Raw genomic sequence first — 23,036 nt, 5'->3', positions numbered from 1 at the left:
GCCCGAAGTTGGGAGAGGGGCGAGTGGGGGGGAATGCGAGCCGTCCTTTACCGGCAAGAGCCCCGTGCTAGGCGTGCTGTTCATACATCTCTAGCCCTCCAAAAAACCTCTGAGACAGATATTAATATTCCCAAGTTACAAATAGACTGAAGCTAGCAGGGGGAGTGATTGCCCAGGGTCACACATGACAGCGGAGCCTGGGATTCAGAACCAGTTCCACAGGGCTCGAGAAGCCCTTGGCCGCCGCTGCTCTCCCTGACAGTGGAACCAGAGACCGTGGGAGCTGGGCTGGAAGACTGAGGCTGGGGAAGGGGAGCCTCAAAGACAGTGCATGGGGGGTTGAGGGTAGTGGCTGCATTGCCTGGGCACGCGGCTCCGGGTCCCTCCCTGGGCAGTCGCCCCTGTGCCCTGGGCTCTGAGCTGCAGCAGGACGGACTAGGCCAGAAGTACCCTTTGCCCCAGGGCCAGAGGAAGGGCAGGAGGACAAGAAAAGCTGGAGGAGGTGTCCCCGCTGACGGGCACCCTCTCCCCCGCCCCAATCAGCCTCCTGTCCCAGGTGACCTTTTCCCCAGATCCCAGGGTCCAGGCACACCCCTGCTGGGAGGTGTGGAGAACAGAGAGAGCTGGGATTGGTCCGAGCCAGCAGGGGCGTGTCCCGGGCTCCGCCAGCCCCAGTGGCTGAGCAGAGCAGGTGGACTCCCGAGATAGACCAGGGGCCACCCGGCTTACTCGACTGGGACCTCTGCCCACCAGACATGGCCCCAGGCCCCCTGGATCCCCAGCCCTGTGGCGGGGCAGGGGTGCAGAGAGCCTAAGCGCCCCCACCCTAGGGCCTGTGCCCAGGCCCCTGACCTGCACAGCCAGCCTCAGAAACAGAGGCCATGGAGACGGTTGCCCCAGCTGTGGACCTGGTGCTGGGCGCCTCGGCCTGTTGCCTGGCCTGCGTCTTTACCAACCCCCTGGAGGTGGTGAAGACGAGGCTGCAGCTGCAGGGGGAGCTGCAGGCCCGCGGCACCTACCCACGGCCCTACAGGGGCTTTTTGGCCTCGGTAGCAGCTGTGGTCCGTGCAGACGGGCTGTGTGGCCTGCAGAAGGGGCTGGCCGCCGGCCTCCTTTACCAGGGCCTCATGAACGGCGTCCGCTTCTACTGCTACAGCCTGGCGGGCCAGGCTGGCCTCACCCAGCAGCCTGGTGGCACGGTGGTCGCGGGCGCGGTGGCTGGGGCACTGGGAGCCTTTGTGGGGAGTCCTGCTTACTTGGTAAGTGCCTTGTCTCCAACCCCCACCACCTCATGACCCAGCTTTCCAGTGGAGAAGGGAGGGTGGGCGCCTCTGGAACCTTCCAGGCTGGCTCTGGTACCAGGCGGGGTGGGGCGGGCCAGGTGGGGACGTTCCCGGGAACATCCCTGCGTGGGGGTTGGAATCTGTCCCTGGGTGCAAAGCCCCGGAGCCTTGCCCCATGCTCCTTCTCCTGGGGTCCCTGCCCCACTGGGCCTGAGTCAGGGGAGGGGATAGAGGGTGACAGGGCGGGTGCTGGCTCAGACCCAGTGTGGACGCCCGTCTTCCTATGTGGCCCAGCAAGTTCAGAATAAGCAGGGCCTCCGCGGACTAGGCCAGAGGCTGAATAGTCACCATCCCACTTGGTCCTCGGAACAGTGGGAGCGGGCAGGCTAGGAGAAGGTCAAGTGACTTGCCCCAGGTCACACCAAGATGTAGACCCAGGCCGACTGCAGAGCCTCCCCACCAAACCCTGTTCCCCATGCTCCCTACACAGTGGGTGTGGGCTCGTGGAGGTCTGGAGGTCGGGCTGCTGCTTGTCCAGTCCCTCTGTCACATCTGTTCCCACAGGTCAAAACGCAGCTGCAGGCCCAGACGGTGGCCGCGATGGCCGTGGGGCACCAACACCATCACCAGGTAGGGACTGTCCCTCCCCAGAGCCCCCTGGGCTGGGTGGGCTGGCAGGGGCTGCCCAGTGACCCAGTGCCTTCTCCCCACAGAGTGTTTTGGGTGCCTTGGAGACCATCTGGCGGCAGCAGGGCCTGGCAGGGCTATGGCGGGGCGTGGGTGGGGCCGTGCCCAGGGTCATGGTCGGCTCAGCCGCCCAGCTGGCCACCTTTGCCTCTGCCAAGGCCTGGGTGCAGAAGCAACAGGTGAGGAGCCAGGGACACCCGTGCCCACCCTCAGACACGACAGAATCGGGCCCTCTGCCTCCGTTCTCCCTGCGTGGGCCCTCATCCCATCCCGACATCTCCAGCTGGACGCCCACCTAGGCAAGGCCAGTGGGGGGGGGGGGCAGACAGGGCCCCTGAAGAGAGCTGAGGACCCCGGCTCTGCCCTTGTGCCCAGCAGGGGTGGGGGCCGCAGCCCTGACGCCGTGAAGGAGCTGGGCTGGAGGAGTGGCTGGAGGGGCCTGGTCTGCTCCCTTTCCCGCAACTCTTCCAGCCCGCAAGTACGGGAGGGTAGGGTGGGCACCAGGGGGGTGGGGGAATGGCAGCGGCTGCAGGGGTCAGAGCCTGTCCCAACCCCACAGTGGCTCCCAGAAGACAGCTGGCTGGTGGCCTTGGCTGGAGGCATGATCAGCAGTGTCGCTGTGGCCGTGGTGATGACCCCCTTCGACGTGGTCAGCACGCGGCTCTACAATCAGCCCGTGGACGGAACTGGCCGAGTGAGCAGGGGAGGGTGCAGGGGGGATGCGGGGAGCTGGAGAGCATGCCCCGGTGTGCGCGCGCGCACACACACACACACACACACACACACAGCCAGGGACGCGCAGATGTGTGACATACACGCAGACACATCGATTTGGCCGGTTTGCTGAGCACTCACGTCCCCGGCACGGGCTAAGCACTTTATTCTACCCTCACAACCACCTTCATTTTCCTGCTGAGGAAACGGAAGATCGGGGCCATCTAGTGACGTGCCTGAGGTCACCCAACTAGGCCTGACCCCACGGCCCGCCACGTACCGTCGCGCAGGTTGTGTTCAACACAAAGGTGCCCTCCAAAGGCTGAGAAGGGGACGAATTCCACTCGCATGCCACTAGCCAAATCTTGGGCCCCGGGCATGGGCTGTGGCTACCTGAGGAAGAGGTCTCACCTTAAATGTCCCAGCCTAAGGGGTCACCTTTATGTACGTTGCCAGCTTGGGGACAGTCTCTCTGCTGATGTACGGCAGGGGCCCCTCCACACAGACACACGCCCACTTGTACCAGCCAAAACCCCATGACCCCTGCAGTGACCCCCACCCTGCCTCTGTCCCCAGGGCCAGCTGTACGGTGGCCTCGCCGACTGCCTGGTGAAGATCTGGAGGCAGGAGGGCCCCCTGGCCCTCTACAAGGGTCTGGGCCCAGCCTACCTGCGCCTGGGCCCCCACACCATCCTCAGCATGCTCTTCTGGGATGAGCTCCGGAAACTGGCCGCGCGGAGCCAGCACCAGGGCACCTAGGCGGCATCCCTTGTCCCCATCTCCTAACACAGCCCGGGACCCGGGAGCGACGGCCCACTCCGGCTGGGAATGGCCGTCTCAGAGCAGGCCACAGGCCCAGCCCCGGCCACACGACCAAGGAGAGTGTGGGCAGCTCTGGTCAACCCAGACCCACGGCCCACTCGGGGCTGGAGCTGCTTGTTCTGGATCACCAGCTGCTCGGTTTTCTGGCAAGTTCTCTTCCCTCTGCCTGGGTTACCTCATCCCGTAGCCTTACCCGTGACTATAATAACCGCTCCGGGTCGTGACCGTTACCCCGAGTGGGGTCACTCGCACGCATCGGCTTGCTTGGTCCTCAAACAGTGCGAGATGGTGAAATCCTCTCTTAGCAGGGGACACTGAGGCTCACCAGGTAGGAAGCCACACAGCTTTGAAGGGACAGAACCAGGACTGGAACTTAGCTCTGCCCAGCCCAGACTGGTGCCTCTGGCAAGAGCCAGGACCACGGCGGCTGGAGAGCCTGCGTGTCACTGTGCACATGGGGAGGCCTCAGGCTTCCATCAAAAAGCCCCTCAAGCCGGGGTTCAAACAACAGATGCTGTCCACGCTCTGGGGGCTGGAAGTCCAAGGTCAAGGTGTCAGCAGGGTTGGTGTCTCTGAGGCCTCTCTCCCTGGCGGCCCAGGGTCCTCACACGGTCTACCTTCTGTGTCTGTGTTTGAATCCCTTCTTCTAGGGACACTGGTCGTGCTGGACTAGCTCCTGCCCTAATGTATTCCTTTTAACATAATTCCCTCTTCAGAGACCTCATCTCCAAGTACAGTCACAGACTGGGGGTTAGAACTTCAGTGTACAAATGTGGGGGAGGGGAAGACATAATTCAGCCTGTGACATCCACAGAGAGCTTTTACGAGGGCCTCCTAGATGCCCAGCACTGTGGGCGTTTGCACAAATCCTCATGACCGTTCTGAAAGGGAGCTCTCGCGATGCCCATTCTTCAGGTGAGGAGACTGAGGCCCGGGGCAAGGAAGTGACTTGCTTAGGGGAGTCGCAGAGCCAGGTGTCCTCATCTGGGGCCCTCTCCCTGAGCTGAAGCCACACTCCCGCCGCTGAGCGTGTTCCTCAGGCCCCCGCTGACCTTTGTGCTTCAGAGATGGACACCGAGTCCCTGGAAGGGACAGGACTGGCCCAGGTCAAGCAGCCTGAACCGCCTACCCCGCCACACCCCACGTCTGCTCTTCCCAGGGGTACCCCTAGCGCACACTCCAAACCAATAAAGTTTTCTACTTTGTTTACTTCAACGACTCCCTTCTGCTGGCAGCCTCCGGCTCCCCCACCCCTGAACCCCCACGCTTGGCTCTCTCTCCTCGGATCTGGGGAAGGAGGATCCAAAAGTCCTGGGGCAGGCCAGCCGCACCCCACCGCGTCCAACCGATGGAGGCCTGCCACCTAGCGGCCAGGGAGAGGACCGTCGGGGAAGGACGCGCAGTGGCTGAGGGAGAGGAGGGCCCCCCACCGGGATCTCAGCCTCCGGCTGGGGGAGGGGCCCTGCCTCCAGACCTCAGGCTGTGGGGGGGACAGACCACCTTCCAGACCACAGGCGGAGGGGCGCCGAGCCTCGGGCTGTGGGGACATCGACGGCCCCTTCCAGAACTGGGGCTGAGGGGCAGAGCCCAGAAGCAAGGCTGGGGGTGAGGGCAACAATGACGCCTGGGGCTTCAGGAAGGCGAAACAGTGGGCATCCAACTTGAGTGGGGACAGAGGCCAGGACCAGTGCTGGAGACGGTCCCCACGTCGTGCTGCCCAGATGTGGAGCCCCTGAGCAGCGGTTGGCTCTCAAGGCCCCACAACCCTGCGGCCCTGAAGGCTGAGGTCCCTGCCCCCCCTCCCCGCCCCTCCCTTCCCCTCTCCTCCCCTCTTCCCCCCTCCCACTTCTGACCCCACTCTTCCCGGACTTCTGACCCCCCACTTCTGGCCGCTCCCCTCCCCCATCTCCACCCTCCCCCTCCCCCCCCCCCCCCCGTGTTCTGACCCCTCCCCGCCCCACCCCTCCCTCCATGGACACCTTTGCCCCATGACGTCGATCTCTCCGGTGCAGATCTGGCCGGAGGCTGGGGCTGGGGCTGATCCCAGCGGCCATGTTCTCCCTGCCACCCCTCCCCTCCTGGCTCCCCAGCCTCCCCTCCCTCCAGTGGGGCTCCGGCCTCCTCGACTCTGTCCTTCAAGGTGAGCGCCGCCTCCTCCTCCCACGCAGCCCCCCCCGCCCCACCCCCCGCTTTGGGCAGCACAGGGTGGACCCCCCACGTGGGTCTCCCACCGCCTCTCACCCCGCCAAACTCCCTCCCTCCTGCCCTCAGGCCTCATCGGGGCCAGTGGAGTCTCGGTCCTGAACAGCCTCCTGAAGGTCTACTTCTTTGTGAACTGTGCCAAGTGAGTGTCTGCCAATCCGGCCCACTCCTGGCCCCTCCCCTGAGCGCCCACCCCCCAGCCGAATCCGGCCTCCAGTGGGGAGGACTGGAGGGGTGAGAACTCCGTCCCCAGAAAGTGTTTCTGGGGGCCCAGGGCCACTGCCTGGGCCGAGGCTGATGGTTCTGACCCTGCCCACGCCCGCTCTGCCCCACAGCAAGCCCGAGCGGCAGCTGGAGAAGCAGCGGCTGCAGGCCCAGTGGGCCTCCCTGGAGACCGTGCACCTGGCCGGGCTGGCCTTGATCCTGACCGTCCTGGGGGCCCGGGTGGCTGCCCTGGTGGTGCTTGAGTTCTCCCTCCGAGCTCTGTCCACACTGCTCTCCCTGGGCCAGGTAAGACTTCCAGAGGTGGTGAGTCACTCCCCGGCCCTGGGCCCTAGTTTTCACCGGAAGCGGGGGGTGGGCGCCCAGCGGGAGCACCCTGTCTCCTCACCACCCCCTTTCTGTAAGACTGAGACTGGAGAGTACAGATTGCCTCCTGGGACTGGGAGCACAGACCCCTGCTCACCCGCTCTCGCAGTGGCCCACAGTGGCCGCAGCCCCAGTCCAAGAAGAGAACGGTGGCAGCTCCTGGCTGTGGCACCCCCCCATGTGCCAAGCAGGTGCCCACCAGCGTCTTTGGGTGCGTCATCTCGCGTGTCCTCACAGTCCTAGGGGGTAAAGCTCTGCTGTGACCTGTATCTCACAGGTAGGGAGACTAAGGCTCAGAGAGGGTGAGCGACTTGTCCCAGGTCAGCCAGCAAGAGGTAGAGTCAGGCTTTGAACCCAGGTCTTCAAGGCTCCGAGCCACCAACCTTCAGTAAGCACGTGGGTCCCAAGTAACATTCGTGAGGGAAATCAAGCAGAAAGAAATGGTCCCAGGAGGGCTTGACTTGAAGGCAATATTCCTTCTTGGGGAACGATTCCCAAGGTTCCTTCTGGCTCTAGCCTCCCACAGAGTGGTCTGTGTGCCTGGTGAGAAGCAGCCGGAGGCCTGAGCACCCCCAGCCCTCCCCACTGTGCCCCTCTCTGCTCCCGCCCCGCGCAGGGCTCCGAGAGGGAGAGGCTGCAGCTGTACCTCGTAAGCCAGTACTCCCTGGGCTGTGGGCTGACCTGCGGCCTGAGCTTCCTGCAGGAGGGTGCCCCTCACCGCACCTTGAACTTACTGCTGGGCCTCTGGCTGGCCACCCTGCTGGGCACCGGTGCCAGGCGCCTCTGCCGCCACGTCTGCCAGTTGTATGAGCTACACAGCAGCCAGCACTACTGCGGGGTCTGCCTGGGCCTGCTGGCCGGTGCTCATGGCCTCCCCAGGCTGCTGGCCCGCGCCCTGGCTGTGGCCTTTGCTGTGGGTGACCTGGCAGCTGTGGCCCTCATCAACCGGGACTTCCCGACCACCTCGGATGCCGTGCGCTTCTGGACGCCGCTCGTCATCTGCTACGCCCTGCTGGTCATCTACATGCAGGGTAGGGGCCGCCACTGGGGTCCTGGGGGAGCAGCTGGGCCACTCAGCACTCACATCCCGGGGTCTGACCTGGGTGCAGCACCATGCTGGGACCCGGGGAGGCCACCCACGGTTAGACCCCACCCCTGCCATCCCAGCGCGCCTGTCTAGCAACAGAAGCCACAGGGAACAACTCGGGGAAGGGTGTGTTGTGCTGTGGGAGCTCTGAGGAGATGGAGCTTGTATAGGTCCTAGCAGGGGGAACCAGACATGCCAAACCCCAGAGGTGACAGAGGGCGTGGCACTGTCAAACAATTTAAAAAAATGGAGTGTGGCTGTCACCCCAAGGGAATGGGGAGAGGATGAGGCTGGCCAGCTGCATGGGGGCCTGATGGGGAGCCCTCATCAGCCCGGCTGGCCATCTGCTGAAAAACCACTACAGGTTTTCAGTAGGGGAGAGCAACCTGGTCAGATGGGGGCTGTAGGAAACGCCATTGGCTGCAGGGGAGAGATGGGGCAGGACAGGGAAGTGCAGTCAGGCAGAGAGCAGCAGGTGCAAAGGCCCTGAGGTGGGAGTGAGCTTGGTGTGCTTGCTGAACAAAAAGAAGACCTGGAAGGCTCTGGGATAGGAACAGGAGCAGGTCAGAGGCAAGGTGAGGTGGGGTTGGAGAGCCGGCATCCTATCAGGCAGGACCTCACCGGCAAGGTAAGGAGTTTGGAGCTTACCCCAAATGCAGTGGAAAGTCCTGGGAAGAATGTAAGCAAAGGAGAGATTTCATCTTGTTGATCCGTTTAGAAGGTCACTAGCTGCTGAACAGACATGGAGTAGACACCTGACCTACAAAGTCAAGAACAGAAGCCAGGAGCTGGGACTAGCCAGGGCAGCAGGAGTGTGGAGGTGGGCTCAGGTGGGGATCTACTAAGCAGAAAGTGTCCCCAGGGTTTACTGAGGCATCAGATGTGGGAGTGCAGTGGTGGTGGGGGGGACTCCTCCGCTTGGAGCTGGAGTGCTCCCCCACCCCCAGTGCAAGCAGAGCACAAAACAGCAGGAGGCTTGGGGGTGAGCAATGAGCCTAGGAGGTGGGTGCTCAGAGAGTGGGGGTGCAGGGGTGGGGTGGGGAGCTGGGAGGTCCAGGCTCCGCTCCAGCTGGACCTGAGGTTGGGGCTCCAGGTATGGTGGCAGGCAGGGACAAGCACCCCCTTCCCCCCACCCCCATAGAGGAGCAGCGGCAGCACCCCGGCCTGCAGAGTCACGCCCAGACCTTGCTGGTGCGCATGGGCGGCCTCTTCGTGCTGCTGCTGACCGTGGGCAGCTGGCTGGACCTCCTGGGAGTCGTCCTGTCCCTGCTGGGCGAGCTCTGGTGCCTGGCGGGCAGCCGCACTCTGCTGGACCTTTGCCAGGTACAGATGGGTCCTCCTCCCCGAGCGCCCCCCCCAGACCCTGAGCCCTGCCCCAGACAGCTTAAGGAGCCTCAACACGCCCCAAGTTTAAGAAGACCTGGGATGACCTTTCTTGGGGTGGGGCAGAAGGAGCTGAAATCCCCTCTTTCTCCTGGTGTTAACCTTTGACCGCTCAGAGGTCCCGGGTTGGAGGAAGGGCCTGGGTAATGGGAGGCCTGAAGTCTCCCACCGGAGGATGGGGGAACTGAGTGGTGTCCTCCATCTTTCCCTCCACACCTTCCCTCAGGATTTTCCATCCCAGAGGCCGACAGTGTCTGCTGCAAGGGAGTCCCAGCCCCAGCCCTCAGCAGCTGCCCAGCCCTCAGCAGCCGCCCAGCCCGGGGGCCCAGCCCCCTCCTGACCTGCCTTAGCCAGGACTCAGAGTCTGTCTTAGGCCCCCCCGGGCGCTTCTGGAGGCCTTGACCCCAGGGCACTGCCCCGAGGCAGAGGGACAAGGCTGGCCCCCACCTGGAGCTGGAGTTGGGCGCTGGGGGCTCCTGGCAGGGAGGGGTGGGGCTAGCAGCCTCCGAAGGGGGGCACCAGAGGCCAGTGGGTAAAGCCCCGTTTTTCTCAGGATGGACAATGGGTACAACCCCCTGAGACCCTCCTTCCCCAGGGGTTTGGGGAATGAGGGAGAAGCGTCCTCAGAATGACCCCTTTACTGGCCTCCCTCGTCTCCTCCGTGAACAATAATAAAGATGATTTTTCTCAACCTGTGCTTAGAATCATGAACATACAGAGAGGGAAAGAGGCTTTTCTGAGGCCACACAGCCCTTCTGTCTGGGGCAGGTTCCGGGGATACATGCGGGCTGGGTTCCCTGGGGTTCAGGAGTTCCATATTGATGTGTCTGAGGAAGCAACGGGGACCCAGTGGCAAGGACCCATGGTCCAGCACCCACCTGCAGTCGTGATGGACAGTGTCCCTGTCCCGTCTCACCCTAGGCTGTCCAAGACCACGAGGGTCCTTGCCATCTCAGCCTCGTTCAGCCCTGTCTCTCCTGCAGGGCCCAGCCCAGGAGACCACAGAGTAACTGGGAAAAGGTTGGGTACCAGCTCCTCTGCTTACTTGCTGTGTGCCCTTGGGTGGGTCGCTGCCATTCTCTGAGCCAATCAGAAGAAAAATGGCCACGTGTAGGGTGCTTACCACGTGCCAAGCACTTTTACAATCTCATTTCGTTCTGACATCAGCCCCAAGAGACAATTACTGTTATCCCTTTTTAACAGATTCAAAAACAAGCCCAGAGAGGTTATATAACTTCCTCAAGGTCACAGAGCTAGTTAGTGGTGAAGCCAGGATTGGAGCCCAGGTGGCCTGCCCCGCAAAGTGCAAGCGCTTTGCATGCTTCCTGCTACCCTCTTCTCATTGAAGAACTGGGGCCAGGGAAAACCAACAGAGGTGCACATAAAAAATATGGCCGATCCATTCCTGGAAGGTTCTGGAATGTGGTTCCAGTCACCTTGTGAGCAGAGTAGCCTGAGGCTACAGGGATTGAGGGTCCTTTCCGAGGAGGGGCCCCACAGGGCAAAGAAGACTCCTAGCTAGGGGGTGTCCAGGGGACTACGGTGGTCAGGTTGTCCGGAAGTGACAGAGGACACACCAGGGAGGAGGTGAGGCGAGAAGGTTCTTGGAGGATTCCAGGTTCTGGCGAGCCTCGCTTCTCAGCAAAGGCCACCACGGTCACCCAAAGGTTACTGCTTCCAGACAGACAGCATCTGGTATAGGATTCTCTGCTCCCCACCCCCGGGGCACACCTGGGACACAGAGGCAGGCTGGCCCCAAAGTTGGACAAGGTGGCTTCAGCTCCTTCCTCCAGAAATGGCCACCTCAAACCCAATCTCTGATCCCTTACTCCCCTTGCTCTACCCCCAGGAAGGCCTCTCAGCTGCAAAGTAGCTGAGGTGGGGGGAAATGCCTGTGGTTGCCCCCTCCCCCAATCCAGGGGAGCCCCCCTCTGCCTGGGAGCGTGTTCAGTTCCCTCTGGGCAGGAAACTTGTCCCAGTCTGGGAGGAAATGGCTCAGTTAGCTGGGCACACGGCCAGCCCTTGCCAGACCCAGACTGGGCACTGGGTTCCGACTCAGGCCCAGTGTTTTTGCTGGAAGGTTCCCTGGCCTCCTGGCCCCCAATGCAGCCAGAGACCCTGTGGGGACAGTGCTGGGAGGAGATTAGATTTGGCGGTCCTTTCCTTTTTATGGACACGGGGACCATTTCCAAACAAAAACTGAGCCACGTGGGTTGGAATAGGATTCTTTTCTTATCTATTAAATTATTTTTGTGAAAAGTCTGACAAGGGTATAAAAATTAGATCACTCTAAGTGAGGCATTTAGGAAATCTCCATACCAAACAAAGAAAAACAGGCCTGAAGTCCAGAGAGCAGAGGAAATACAGAAGGTCTGGTCTGGAGTGGAGTGTGCAGCTGGGACTCATTCTCCTCCAGAGACCATGAGCTCCCGAATCCTGGGCCCAGACCAGCAGCCTTCTGAGGAGGTGAGAGACCAGGCTCCCCAGTCTCTACTAAGAGAGAATGGTAACCTCCAGCTGGGATTGGGGTGAGCCAGACTCCTCCCTCCTGAGCCCCCTACTTCTGGCTCTTCTGAGCTATGGCATTGCCCCTTTGGGCCTCCTGTGTGCCTTCCCGTATTTGCTCATTCACAAGTAATTCCTGAACATCTGCATGGGGCCAGGCTCTGGGCTAGAAAAGATGCAGAAGTAACAGCCATGCTACCAAGAAACAAAGCTGGGTAAGGCGATAGAGTGGCAGGAGCTTGGGGCGAGCGGGCTAAGGAGAGTGTGTGTGTTAGCCACAGCTGCATAACAAGCAGTCCCAAAATTAGGCAGCTTAAAACAACAGATACTAATTGTCTCCCTCTTTTTTTTTTTTTTTTTTTGAGAGAGAGTGTGTGCTTGAACAGGGTAAGGGGCAAGAGGAGTGTGGAGAGGGAGAGAGAGAATCTCAAGCAGGCTCCATACCCAGTCCAACACGGTGCTCTATCTCACAACCCTGAGATCATGACCTGAGCCGAAATCAAGAGTCAGGCTCAGTTGTTAAGCAGCTGCCTTCAGCTCAAGTCATGGGTCCTGGGATGGAGCCGCAGGTGAGCAGGGAGCTTCTCCTCTCCCTCTCCTGCTCTCTCTGCTTGTGTTCCCTCTCTCACTGTGTCTTTCTGTGTCAAATAAATAAATAAAATCTTTTTTTTAATCTTTTTTTTAAAAAAAAGATTTTATTTATTTATTTGACTGAGATCACAAGTTGGCAGAGAGAGAGAGAGAGAGAGAGAGAGGAGGAAGCAGGCTCCCTGCCGAGCAGAGAGCCTAATGTGGGACTCAATCCCAGGATCCTGAGATCATGACCTGAGCCGAAGGCAGAGGCTAAACCCACCGAGCCACCCAGGTGCCCCAAATAAATAAAATCTTAAAAAAAAAAAAAAGAGTCAGATGTTTAACCATCTGAGCTACCCAGGTGCCCTTACCATCTTTTTCTGTGGGTTGGGTCCCACAACCTGGAAGGGTCCTCTGGCTCAGGTTCTCCTCACAGACCAAGTCAGGATGTTGTCCAAGGCTCTGGTGTCATCTTAAGGTTTGACCCAGGTAGGATCTAATTCCAAGCTCACTCACATGGTTGTTGGCAGGGTTCAGTTTCTTGTGGGCTACTGGAGCGAAAGTCTCTGTTCCTCTCTGGCTGTTGGTGGAGGTGTCTGTCCTTTGTTCCTTGCCACAAAGGCCTCCCCACAGACAGCTCACAATATGGAAGCTGGCTTCCCTCAGAGCAAGCCATGGAGGGAGACAGAAAGAGAGAAGACAGCAGGACAGAGGTGACAGTCCTTTTGTAGCCCAATGTTAAAGGCAACACCCATTGTTTTTGTTGTATTCTTTTTTTTTTTTTTTTTTAAAGATTTCATTTATTCATTTGAGAGAGAAACAGTGAGAGAGAGCATGAGCGAGGAGAAGGTCAGAGGGAGAAGCAGACTCCCCATAGAGCTGGGAGCCTGATGCGGGACTCGATCCCGGGACTCCGGGATCATGACCTGAGCCGAAGGCAGTCGTCCAACCAACTGAGCCACCCAGGCGTCCCTGTTTTTGTTGTATTCTATGGATTAGAAGCAAGTATCTGAGTCTCGCCCACCCTTGAGAGGAGGGGATTACACACAGGAAGGGCAGAAGGTGTGGAACCTTGAGGGCCATCGTTAAAGCTGCCTTCCACAGAGGGCTTCTCTGAACGGACAGAGGGAGTAAGCTAAGCAAGATGCTGAGGGAAAAGCGTGCCTGGCTGAGAGAACAGCATGAGCAAAGTCCCTGAGGTGGCAACAAGCTGAGAGTATCCAGGAAATTTAGTGTGGCTGGAGCATCAGAGAGGATGGAGTGTCAGGAATGAGGTCGTGGAGGTGGGCAGGGACCATGTCACTCCAAGGTGGGGGTGGTGACGGTTAACCAGCAGAAAGTTTGCACAAGAGAGTGATGTAATGTGACTTACATTTTTTTTTAAAGATTTTATTTATTTATTTGATAGAGAGAGATCACAAGTAGATGGAGAGGCAGGCAGAGAGAGAGAGAGAGAGAGAGAGAGAGAGAGATGGAAGCAGGCTCCCTGCTGAGCAGAGCGCCCGATGCGGGACTCGATCCCAGGACCCTGAGATCATGACCTGAGCCAAAGGCAGCAGCTTAACCCACTGAGCCACCCAGGCGCCCTGTGACTTACATTTTTAAAGGAGTCCTCTCCTAGCTGTTTGTAGAATAGTGCAGGAACAGAAAACCAGTTGAGGAGCATTTAGAATTACCCACGTGAGACGATAATAACCCTGGGAATAACCCAGGGCTTGGACCAAGATGGTAGCCATGGAGGCAGCCGGAAGTGGCTGGAGGGGATCGGATGCATGGACATGGATGTACGGTGAAGAGCTCGTAGGACTTCCTGATCAATTAGATGTGACTTTGAGAGAATGACATGAATCCAGGGCTCTTAGCTTTTCGGCCTGAAGAACCCGGTGAATGAGGTAGGAGGCATCGGGGACAGAACCGGACCCTCTCACGCAGGCACCGTCGGCGTCATGGTGTGTGATGAGGTCTGGGTCTCCAGGGGCCTCACTGACAAGGAGCTGTTGACCCTGAATCCTCAGCTTTCCGGGGGAGTTCCCAGACCAAGGGAGTGGTAGGGAAGCCCGGGCGCTGAGGCGTCTGAGGGGCTCCAGAAAGGTCCGTGTGGCTGAGCAGAGGGGCAAGGGTCGCAGCAGTGGGAGATGCTGTCACGGAGGCTGGCCATGGCCGGATCACCCAAGGTCACAGGAGGGCTTGGCGCGTTCTCCCCAAAAGCAGCAGGTGCCCCAGAGAGGCTGTGTGGGGGTCCCGGGAAGATCACATGCTTTCACTAGCGAGATGGTCTGGCCATCAGAGTGGAGATGTGTTGTGAAGGAATGAGAGCAGGGCCAGTCCAACTTTAAAGGTTCCCCTTTAGGAAAAAGAATAAAAAAACGGTATTAGTGATAGAACGATAAAGGAAGACGTAAGAGATTGCTGGAGGCCTGCGGACTGGGTTCCTTCTTCTGACATCTCCCTGGGCAGTGTGCCAGGAGCATTTAATGGAAAATGCTTCCTGAGTGTGATCTGGCCGCCTCCCCTCCCAGAACACTCTGGAACTCCCAGCAACCCTCAGAGGGGCCCTACAAGGAGGAGGCCACGCAGTCACCGTAAACCCACCTTGGCTAAGAGAGAAGTAGGGAGGCCAGCTGGGGGTAAAGAGGGGTCCCAGGGACTGCGGTGCTGAGACAGACGAAGCCAAGGATGGGTGCTCCCAGTGGGGATGGGGGCTCAAGCAGGGGGACGGGGTCGGTGAGGTGTTTGGCCAGGCGCTCAGCCTTGGCAAGAGGCCGAGGGCTTGGGGCAGTCCCAGGGACCTCAGGGACCTGACTGACACCAGGATTTCCCCCTCTCTGTCTGAGAAGGAGCTCTGACCTTTAAGGCTGGGAGCCCTCCATGACCCAGCCCTCGCTCTGGAGCCGATGCTGATTTGCTAAGCGATGGCAAACCGTGGGAACACACCAGCCCAGACAGGGTCAGCTCGCCCCCGGACCAGGAAGGGATTAAGACCCAGACAATGTTGTCACAACCAGGTCTGGGAGGCTGTGTGGCCCACGTGCATGCAGGCTTAGGGCCTGAGAGGAGGGAATTTATGCGGCTATAATGTGGCCCAGTCTGCTCCCCCTTTGTTGCTTTTGTTTTTGTTTTTTAAGATTTTATTTATTTATTTGACAGAGATCACAGGTAGGCAGAGAGGCAGGCAGAGAAAGAGGGGAAGCAGGCTCCCCGCTGAGCAGAGAGCCCCGTGCAGGGCTCCATCCCAGGACCCTGAGATCATGACCTGAGCCCAAGATGGAGGCTTAACCCACTGAGCCACCCAGGCGCCCCTCCCCCTTGGTTTTTAAACATTTCCCTACACACTTGGAATGAAGTTCATTTACTAACCTTGTGACGTTGAGCAAGTTATCATCTGTGCTCAGTTTCCTCATTTGTTGAGTGCCCTGAGCAGATCGTAAAGGTCGGGCACGTAGCCCGGAGGCTGACTGTGGGCTCCATTCCCCTCCTGCCGGCCCACCAAGGAATGATAACTCAGTCCCAGCCCGGCCCCTGAGTCAGGTGGTGGGGAAGGAAGTGCTGATTCAGGCAGCCGAAGCAGGAACCCATCTCAGGGGAGGAAGGGTGTGATGAACCCCCCCATCCTGTCCACTAGAGGAGCACATTTGCATTTCACTTGCAAGGAGCTGTGAATATGTCAACTCTTCTCTACGGAGGAATGACAACCCTGTGCTATGGATTTTTTCATGCGTTACCTGCCTCCAGCCTTCAGAGCAACCTGGGAGGAGTTGACTTTTCTCTGTCTCCTCAGGAGAAAACCCCAGGTACAGAGAGATTACATGACTTGCTCAAGGTCACAGAGCTAATAAGTGGGAGAGCCAAGATCCAAATTCAAGGAGGTCTGATTCCAAAGCCCAAGCCCTTGACAGCTCACCACCCATCACTATTTCTATGTGATTTGCCTATGAAGCTACTTAAGACCTCCAATTCCAACTCGTATGTTTCATAGGAATTACTAGGTCCCTACTATGCGCCAAGCATCATGCTGGGTGCTGGAGACCCAGAAAGCAATGAGACACAGCCCTGCTCCTAGTGTCATGGGGGAAAGCATAGTGGTGCATCCCAGCAGTCTTGGGCTACATCTAGGGGATGGACATGGCTCCTAAGCCTGTCTGGAGGAATCAGGACAGGCTCCTCCAAAGTGGTGACAGGGACGCAGTTTGCCAGGAGGAGGAGGTGGAGATGATCCAGCCCCATGGGGCCTCACCAGTCTTCACCATGACTTTGCTTTAAGCAACAGAAACACAGTTTTAACCTGTCGAAGACAAGGCAAGAAAAAAGAGAACTCATGGGCTCCAGAGGTCCAGAGGGAAGACTTCAGGCATGGCTGAATCCAGCAGCCTAAGTGATGAGATCCGCTATCCCCTGCCCTCCATGTTGGTCTGAGTGCTGATAAAAAAATGGTGCCAAGCTTGTATTCTGGCAGCCTGGAAAGATGCTGCCTCTTTTAAATAGTTCCAGCCAGGCACAAAGAGTGGGGGCGGGGTTGCTCAAACAGAAATTAGATACTGTGACCAGAATCCAGGGAAGTGATGCTGGCTGACAGAAGCCATGACGCCCCTGGGATTCTCCAGTGGAACCAAGTCTCTGCCTTACCTTCTGCCCTTTGTTCATCTCGCGGGATCTCCCCAGACCTCTGTCCTCTACCTGCTGGGAGAGGAAAGGAACTCCTCTTCGAACACCTGCCAAACATCAGGCGTATTTAGCCACATTTGTCCATCGAATCCTCACAGTGAAGCCCAGGCGCTCCAAGAGGAAACCGATTTGCCCAAGGTAAGCGACTGACCAGTGGCAGAGCCAGACTCACGCACAGATCCTGATTTGACGCCTACCTGTGCTTGACTGGCCACTGGCCCCGCCGCCGTATCGAGGAGCTCCTGCTTCTCAGAACTGCTCCCCCTCCTGCCTGGCCCGACACACAGTAGGTGCTCAGGGAATAAGGGTTGAGCTGATCTGACTCCCAGCGGGCAGAGCAGAGGATGGAGGAAGGAGCAGGGACAGAGGCAGGACGGCGAGGCCCAGGGAAGCTTCTGAGGCTGTTTGCTAAGAAGTGGACGTGCAGCCCCACCCCGGACGTACAACTTCTTGCGGCTGTATATCTGGGCCCCACCCCCACCAAAGGCTGGGGCTCCGATCTGGGGTCAAGGGGACGGGCCACTGAGCAGACAGATGCTTCCCTTCCTCAAGGTCTCGGGGCCAGCGGGGGCTGTGTGGCTCTGGGAAACTTGTCCCTGTTCCTGGCTCTAGTTGCAAAGCGTATGGACCGTGTGAACAGAGGCGAGGGGGACGCGAAAACAGCAGGCAGTACCATTAGTGGGCAAGGACCAGGCGTCAGGCCCTGGGGGTCCTTTCAGCCCCTCCATCCCTAACAATTTGGCAAAAGGAAGCATTCATGTCTCCAGGGGAGGGTATCTAATCCAACCCCCCTGTTCTTGTTTTTGTTTTTTGAAAGAATTTACTCTTAAGTAATCTCTGCACCCAATGTGGGACTCGAACCCATGACCCCAAGACCAAGAGCTGCATGCCCCCCGCACTGAGCCAGCCAGGTGCCCCTCCCTTATGTTATAGGTGAGAAAACAGAGCCTCAGAGAGGGAAAGAGCTTGTTCAAGGTCAGAGCCAGCACCAGAATGCTGGGAGTTAACCTGAAATCTGACCTTAAAGCCTATGTAGTGGGTCCCTGGCCCTGGAATGTCCTCCCCTGCTCCTCTGCTTTCCGCCCCACGGAGAGGCCTGGTCCTACTGTCCCCAAACCTCTTATTCTGTGTCGGCCCCTGATTCATTCGTTCATAGCACACATCACCATTATATTATGGTCACGGTGATATCGTGGTCATTATTATATTAGTTTGTGTTAACGTTGATGTCCCCCACCTTTCCGTAAGTTCCGTGGGGACGAGGATGGACTGTGTCTGACCTGATTCCCTTGAGCTCCCTGACTTGTTTTAGCACAGAGGTGCTCAACCAAAGTTTGCTGGATCTAAGCCTTCTGTGGGCAGCAGGGGCATGTTCCCCTCAGACTGGGCAGCAGCAAACATCCACACTACCCTGGTTCTGTCCCCCGAACCTCTCCCCCCACCCCTTCCCTGCCACCCCGGATCTCAGCAGCCACAGCCCTAATAAAAGAATGAGCTGCTTTGCTCAGCTGCTTGGAAGAGAGCTGGTCCAAGGCTGGCAGGACAGGAGGAGGGAGCAGGGGCTCTCTGAGCCCGCAGACAAAGGGCATGTGTTCCCATCCAGCACACTTCCTGGGTTTCCCTTACAGGAAGCTTGGCACCTGCCAAGGTGACACGGACACCCCTCCGCCCTCTGGGTGGGTGTGGGGTGTGGGACTGCCTTCGCCAGAGCGCTGCTCTCCACCCAGGCTCAGCGACAGAGGTGGAACAGGCAGCCAGGGGTGCTGGACAGCAGGTGAGTGGTGACAGCTGGACCCCCCACAGAGCCCTTCCATCTTCCCCCTTCCCAGCCAGTCTTAGCTTCCAGCAGATGCCTGGAGGCCTGGGCCCTAGAGGGAGTCAATGTGACTTTAGATGAGGCCTCAGATCAACTTTTGGTGCCTCACTGTTCCATCTACAGGGCAGTGAGGTGAGTGGCTCAGTGAGGATATCATGTCGACGATGAGGGAGGACAGCCCCATTTTGATCTGTTTTAAATAAGCTTCTGGGTCACGAAGCACTTGAAAAGGGGGTTCTAGAGCTTAGAGTATTTGCAAACCCCTGGATCGCACCTTCTTCCTTAAGGTCCTCCCCATCCCTGGCAGTCAGCAGCCCCCTCCTTCTTCCTGGGGAAGTCCTGGGGCAGTGTGCTCCAAGCAGTGGTGCAGGCTGGGGAGGGAGCCTGATCAAGGCTCCGGCAGCCTGGGGTCTGAGTCTCCTGGGCCCCACAGGGCTCTACAGCTTCCACATTGGGGGGGAGGGGGTAGGTGGAGGGTTCCTCTGACATTGGCTGGCTTGGCCCTCAGGTATGGCCTTGTGCCTCTCTGGGCCTCAGTTTCCTCAACTGAGAAGCAGAAATGACCATTCCTGTCACACAGGGCTGTCCCGGAGATTCCATGGAGAGATCTATAGGTCAGGCACCTGCCACCTGGGAAGCCTCTACCTGGGGCTACTGTTGTTGTTCTTATGGAGTCCCGAAAGGCTCGAAAGTGGGCAAGGGATTGAGAAATGCTGGGATGAGGAGGAGGAGGAGGGGTGAGGGAAGGAGATGAGGTACCCAGGTGCCCGCCTCACGACCTCCATGAGCAGCAGCCCCAGAGCCATGGTGACTGCAGCTTTGGCCCCAGGGGAGAGCTCGACCCTGCCTGGCCTGCCCCCAGATGGCGCTGGGTCCCACACTCCTCTGGCCTCAGCAGAGGCTTTAATCAAAAGAACAATCTGTTTGCCTCTGAATCAGACCCAGATTCCTTTTCCCAGCAATGTTCCCCGGGCCTCCAGGGACCCAGGCGGCCCATCCCGGCTCCATCTCCTGTCCCAGGGCCCAGGCTCTGCTTCCTCCTCCCCCTTCTCCTCTGGCTTGGGTCGGGGAGTGCAGGAGGTGGGAGGGAGGCAGAGACTGGAACCAGGGTTGGCAAAGCAGGTGACCCGGACTGCCTGCTGGGCCCTGTCTACCAGGCTGCCTGGGAGCCTGTGCCCCCCCCAACCCCCTTCCCCTGGGGTGGGGCTGGGACCCCACTGCGGAGAGCTTAAGGGTCCACCCAGGCAGTGATAGCAGGTCACGACAGCAAGTAGAGATGACCTGCTCCGCTGGGCATCTGAGACCTCCAGGCAGGGTCACCCCCTAAGAAGGCCCACTGACCACCAGTGCTCTTCTCTCTGTTCAGTGCCGTCTTTTATCTCGGCTGAGCCCCAGCCTTTACCCCCATTTTACAGATAAGAACCTGAGACTCCAGGAGGCGGAGTGCCTGCCCGGGGTCAGGGAATTGTTAGTGAATGGCCCGAGGAACTCGGGTCCACCTGACACCTAGGACCCTGGGAGATCTCAGGCCAGACTCAGGTGTAAGTACCCGCCCCCCCTCCCACCCAACACCCGACTCCGCAGGTGGGGCCACCAACCCAGGAGACCTAGGGAAGGACCGCGCGGGGCGCACAAAGGCCCCCGGGGGTGGGCAGCCGGGGAGGCCTCCCACCCCAGGCCCGGGCCCAGAGGACGAGAGGAGGGTTCCAGGGAACAAAGGGCAGGCGCCGGGGGCGGCGCGGGGTGCGGCCGGGCAGGTGGGGGGGGCAGGTAGGGGCCGCTTCCGCCGGCGGGAATCCCGGGCCCCCTCCCCCTAAGCTTCACCTTTTATGGTAAGGCGGCCGGGGCGGCGGGGCGGAGGGAGCCGAGGGGGCGGGGAGGGCGGAGGGGGCGGGAGGCTCCGCGCCGCTCAGGGCTCAGCTCGCTCGGGCGTCCGACCGGAGCCGCTGGGGGCGCGGGCGACACAGGTAAGCGGGGCGCGGGGCGGGGGGCGCGGGGCGAGCGGGGCGGCCGTCCTTCCGTCCTAGCCCCGGCCACACACAGGTGACAGCGCGGGCGGCCCCGGGCCGGAGCCCCTCCCCGCCCCCCCGCCGGGACCCCAATTCCGGCGCTCCTGCAGGGGGTCCGCGGGAGGGCGGGGGTGCCGCTTTGGGTCCCGGCCCCCGGTCTCTGTCCCTGTCCCTGGAGCGGGGGAAGGGCTGGTGTCCCTGCCCCGGAGCGGATCGTCTGGGGAAGAGGTGGGCAGGGCGGAAGCTCCCGCACAAAGAGGACAGCGTCCCGCACATGGATCGAATTAAAGTCCCTGGCGGCGCCCCACAGTGACCCGGCCAGCCGCCCGCCTGGGCTGCTTGCGGGAGGGCGCCGGGTTTCCGGAGCTCCAGGGAGCTCCGGGCCCCTTCACCCAGCCCGGGTCAGGCGAGGGGAAGGAGGGGCCCCAGGGCCGCCCCTCTCTGGGGCCTTAAATCCCGGTCGGGGGCTGGGAAGGGGTGTGCCGTGGGGCATCCTGGCGGGGATCCTACCCAGCCCTACTCTGGGGACCCCGGGAAGAGCCCGGGCAGCTCCCAGAATCCTGCTCTTAATGTTGGAAGCCAAGTCGAGTCCTCCCAGGCGCCCCCCACCCCCCACCCAGGCCAGCCTGGCCCCTGGGGGCTCCTCCCCATCAGGGGCTGGGTAACCAGCTTGCCTTCTCTTTGGACCTACCTAGTACCAAGGTCTGGAGCGCTCTCTCTCCTTGGATCCTCTGAGCCAACCACCTTTCAGGACAGACTTTTTTATTCTCACTTTAGGAAAAAACTGAGGCCCAGAGAGGGCCAGTAACCTGCTGTGGGTCACCCAGCAGGGAAGAGGTGGGGCTGGGTGTGACTGCAGCTCCCTGTGTTTCCCTGGCTTCCTTGAGGGGAGAGGGAAAGGGAACCTCTACCCAAGGCTGCAGGGCCCTCTGCTGGGTGTCAGCATGGTCTCCCTCCTACCTCCAGCAAAGTGTCATTCTGAACCAAGCGTAGATTGCTTTGTCCAAGTATTAGAGAACAAAGCTTACAGGTGGTTCCAGAAGTTTTTGGAGGGGGTTAGAAGGAGTAGGAAGGAAGGGGGGGGCACTACCGGGAGGACCGCCAGCTCAGCCAGCCTGTCCCCTGCCCCGGGCTGCAGCCTAAAGCTGGGCTGGGTGGCTGGCTGGATCTCAGCCTCCTTCCTTCCTCTTGACAGGAAATGACTTTCTTTCCCTTTGTTCCCACTTTCTCTGCTTACCCAACTGGATCTCAGATTCCCCCTCTGCGGGAGGAAGGATGGGGGCAGAGGGTCTCCGGGGTGCGGCTGGCCAGTAGCCTCTCAGGGAGCTTTCTCCCACATACCCCCCTCTGGGGTGACCTGGGGGCAGTGGGACCTGAAGGAGGCTGAGGCTCTCTCTCCTAGCAGCCCTGGGCCTGACTGACAGGCTTTGAAAATCCCCAGGGGTGGGGGTCCCCTGGGGCCTGAAGTCCCTGAAGGAACTGCAGGGAGGGATTGGGGGGGGCGTGAAGCTGGCCAGCTGTGAACATCTGGCGTCAGAGCTAGGACATTTGCCTTGGATGTTTTCCGAGAAAACCACAGATCTGACTTCCCGGAGGGGTGGGCTGGGGTGGAGTGGGGGTCAGAGCAGGGTCGGAGGGAGGTGGAGGGGGCATTCACAGCAGTCTCCGGGGATGAGCCCAGAATGTACTGGCCACAAGAAAATCTATCTGGATTGGGCTTTTCTTGGATGAGAACAGCACCAAGGATTTGGAGGCGCCCGTACCATCCAGGGAAGGAAAAGTGTGTCATCTCAGGTCCAAGGACTCCCCCCTCCTCCAGGACTCGGGTCAAATGATGCTCAGTTAGAATTCTGAGTCTGCCAAGGCTGCTAAGATGACCTGGAAAAGTCCCTTAACCTCTCGGGGCATCCCATGGAACCACCTGTAAAGTGGGGACGTCAGGGGATGTGTTGCAAATAAGGTGTGTTTAGAGGCTCAGAAAGCGTGAGCCGCCGTGCCTGGCACAGAGCAGGCCCTTGGTCAGTCGGTGCCCTTGCTGTCCTTTCTTGGACGTGACTCTCTGAAAGCTGCTGACCAAAACAGACTCTCAATCTGGTAACAAAGTGTAAAGCCAAAGTGTCAAACCATACAGTTTTGGATGACGTATGACCAGGGCGGCCGATACGAGGAAGCGTATATACTCCTAAATGTCCCTTTCCTGAAGAAGAAACAAAAGGAAAGGTTGGAAAATAACTTTTTTTTTTTTTTTTTGAAAATAACTTTTAAAGCTTTCTTCGGACGTTGATTTCTTTCTTACTTTCTTTCTTTCTTTTTTTTTTTTTTAAGATTTTATTTATTTATTTGACAGAAATCACAGGTAGGCAGAGAGGCAGGCAGAGAGAGAGGGGGAAGCAGGCTCCCCGCCGAACAGAGAGCCCGATGCGGGACTCCGATCCCAGGACGCTGGGATCACAACGCAAGCGGAAGGCAGACACCTAATGACTGAGCTACCCAGGTGCCTGCACCTGACCCTACTTCTTGATTATCACTCACTGGATTCCTATTTATTCTCTCCACACGCCTTCGGAGCTACATCCAGATGGCTCAGCTGGAGAGTGGGTTAGAAAGAGGGGAGACCCAGCTTAGAGACCCAGCTCAAACGGGGCATCAGCCCTGGGAGCACAGGGAAAACCTTTGACTGAATGTGGTTGACTTGCCTTCCCCCG

General features: G+C 59.3%; 3 protein-coding genes and 1 long non-coding RNA gene across 9 annotated transcripts in view; 3 read left to right on the top strand and 1 right to left on the bottom strand.

The window, feature by feature from the left end:
* The first annotated feature begins 74 nt into the window (after positions 1 to 74).
* SLC25A34 (solute carrier family 25 member 34) lies at positions 75 to 4,715 on the top strand. Its single transcript, XM_032360647.1, has 5 exons — positions 75 to 1,259; positions 1,848 to 1,913; positions 1,997 to 2,149; positions 2,530 to 2,664; positions 3,261 to 4,715. The coding sequence occupies exons 1-5, from the start codon at positions 882 to 884 to the stop codon at positions 3,441 to 3,443; spliced, it is 915 nt and encodes a 304-aa protein (XP_032216538.1). The 5' UTR covers positions 75 to 881; the 3' UTR covers positions 3,444 to 4,715.
* A 761-nt stretch (positions 4,716 to 5,476) lies between these two features.
* TMEM82 (transmembrane protein 82) lies at positions 5,477 to 16,921 on the top strand. Of its 2 annotated transcripts, none has more exons than XM_032360645.1 (6): positions 5,477 to 5,646; positions 5,778 to 5,850; positions 6,044 to 6,218; positions 6,913 to 7,327; positions 8,525 to 8,706; positions 16,504 to 16,921. In XM_032360645.1, exons 1-6 carry the CDS (start codon positions 5,559 to 5,561, stop codon positions 16,654 to 16,656), a joined length of 1,086 nt encoding a protein of 361 aa, XP_032216536.1. In that variant the 5' UTR covers positions 5,477 to 5,558; the 3' UTR covers positions 16,657 to 16,921. The 2 variants fall into 2 exon arrangements, with proteins under 2 accessions (XP_032216536.1, XP_032216537.1); XM_032360646.1 differs by lacking the exon at positions 16,504 to 16,921 and adding an exon at positions 8,993 to 9,478.
* LOC116600573 lies at positions 13,392 to 21,467 on the bottom strand. Its single transcript, XR_004289712.1, has 3 exons — positions 21,023 to 21,467; positions 16,468 to 16,553; positions 13,392 to 14,188 (listed from the first exon to the last, which is right to left on the bottom strand). It is a non-coding gene; the product is annotated as an uncharacterized LOC116600573 (long non-coding RNA).
* Positions 18,189 to 23,036, top strand: part of FBLIM1 (filamin binding LIM protein 1) — a 23,113-nt gene continuing 18,265 nt past the window's right edge. Inside the window, exons 1-2 of one of the 5 annotated variants that reach the window (XM_032360642.1) lie at positions 18,189 to 18,280; positions 19,738 to 19,863. The gene's annotated coding sequence lies outside the window, so the exon portion shown is untranslated. Of the gene's footprint in view, positions 18,281 to 19,387; positions 19,864 to 20,183; positions 20,290 to 23,036 lie in introns of those variants that run through there. The other 4 variants (XM_032360643.1, XM_032360640.1, XM_032360644.1 and 1 more) reach the window with 4 other exon arrangements.

Source organism: Mustela erminea, chromosome 10, assembly GCF_009829155.1.
Source record: "Mustela erminea isolate mMusErm1 chromosome 10, mMusErm1.Pri, whole genome shotgun sequence".
Lineage (NCBI taxonomy): Eukaryota > Metazoa > Chordata > Mammalia > Carnivora > Mustelidae > Mustela > Mustela erminea.
This window is presented reverse-complemented; position numbering and strand designations above follow the sequence as displayed.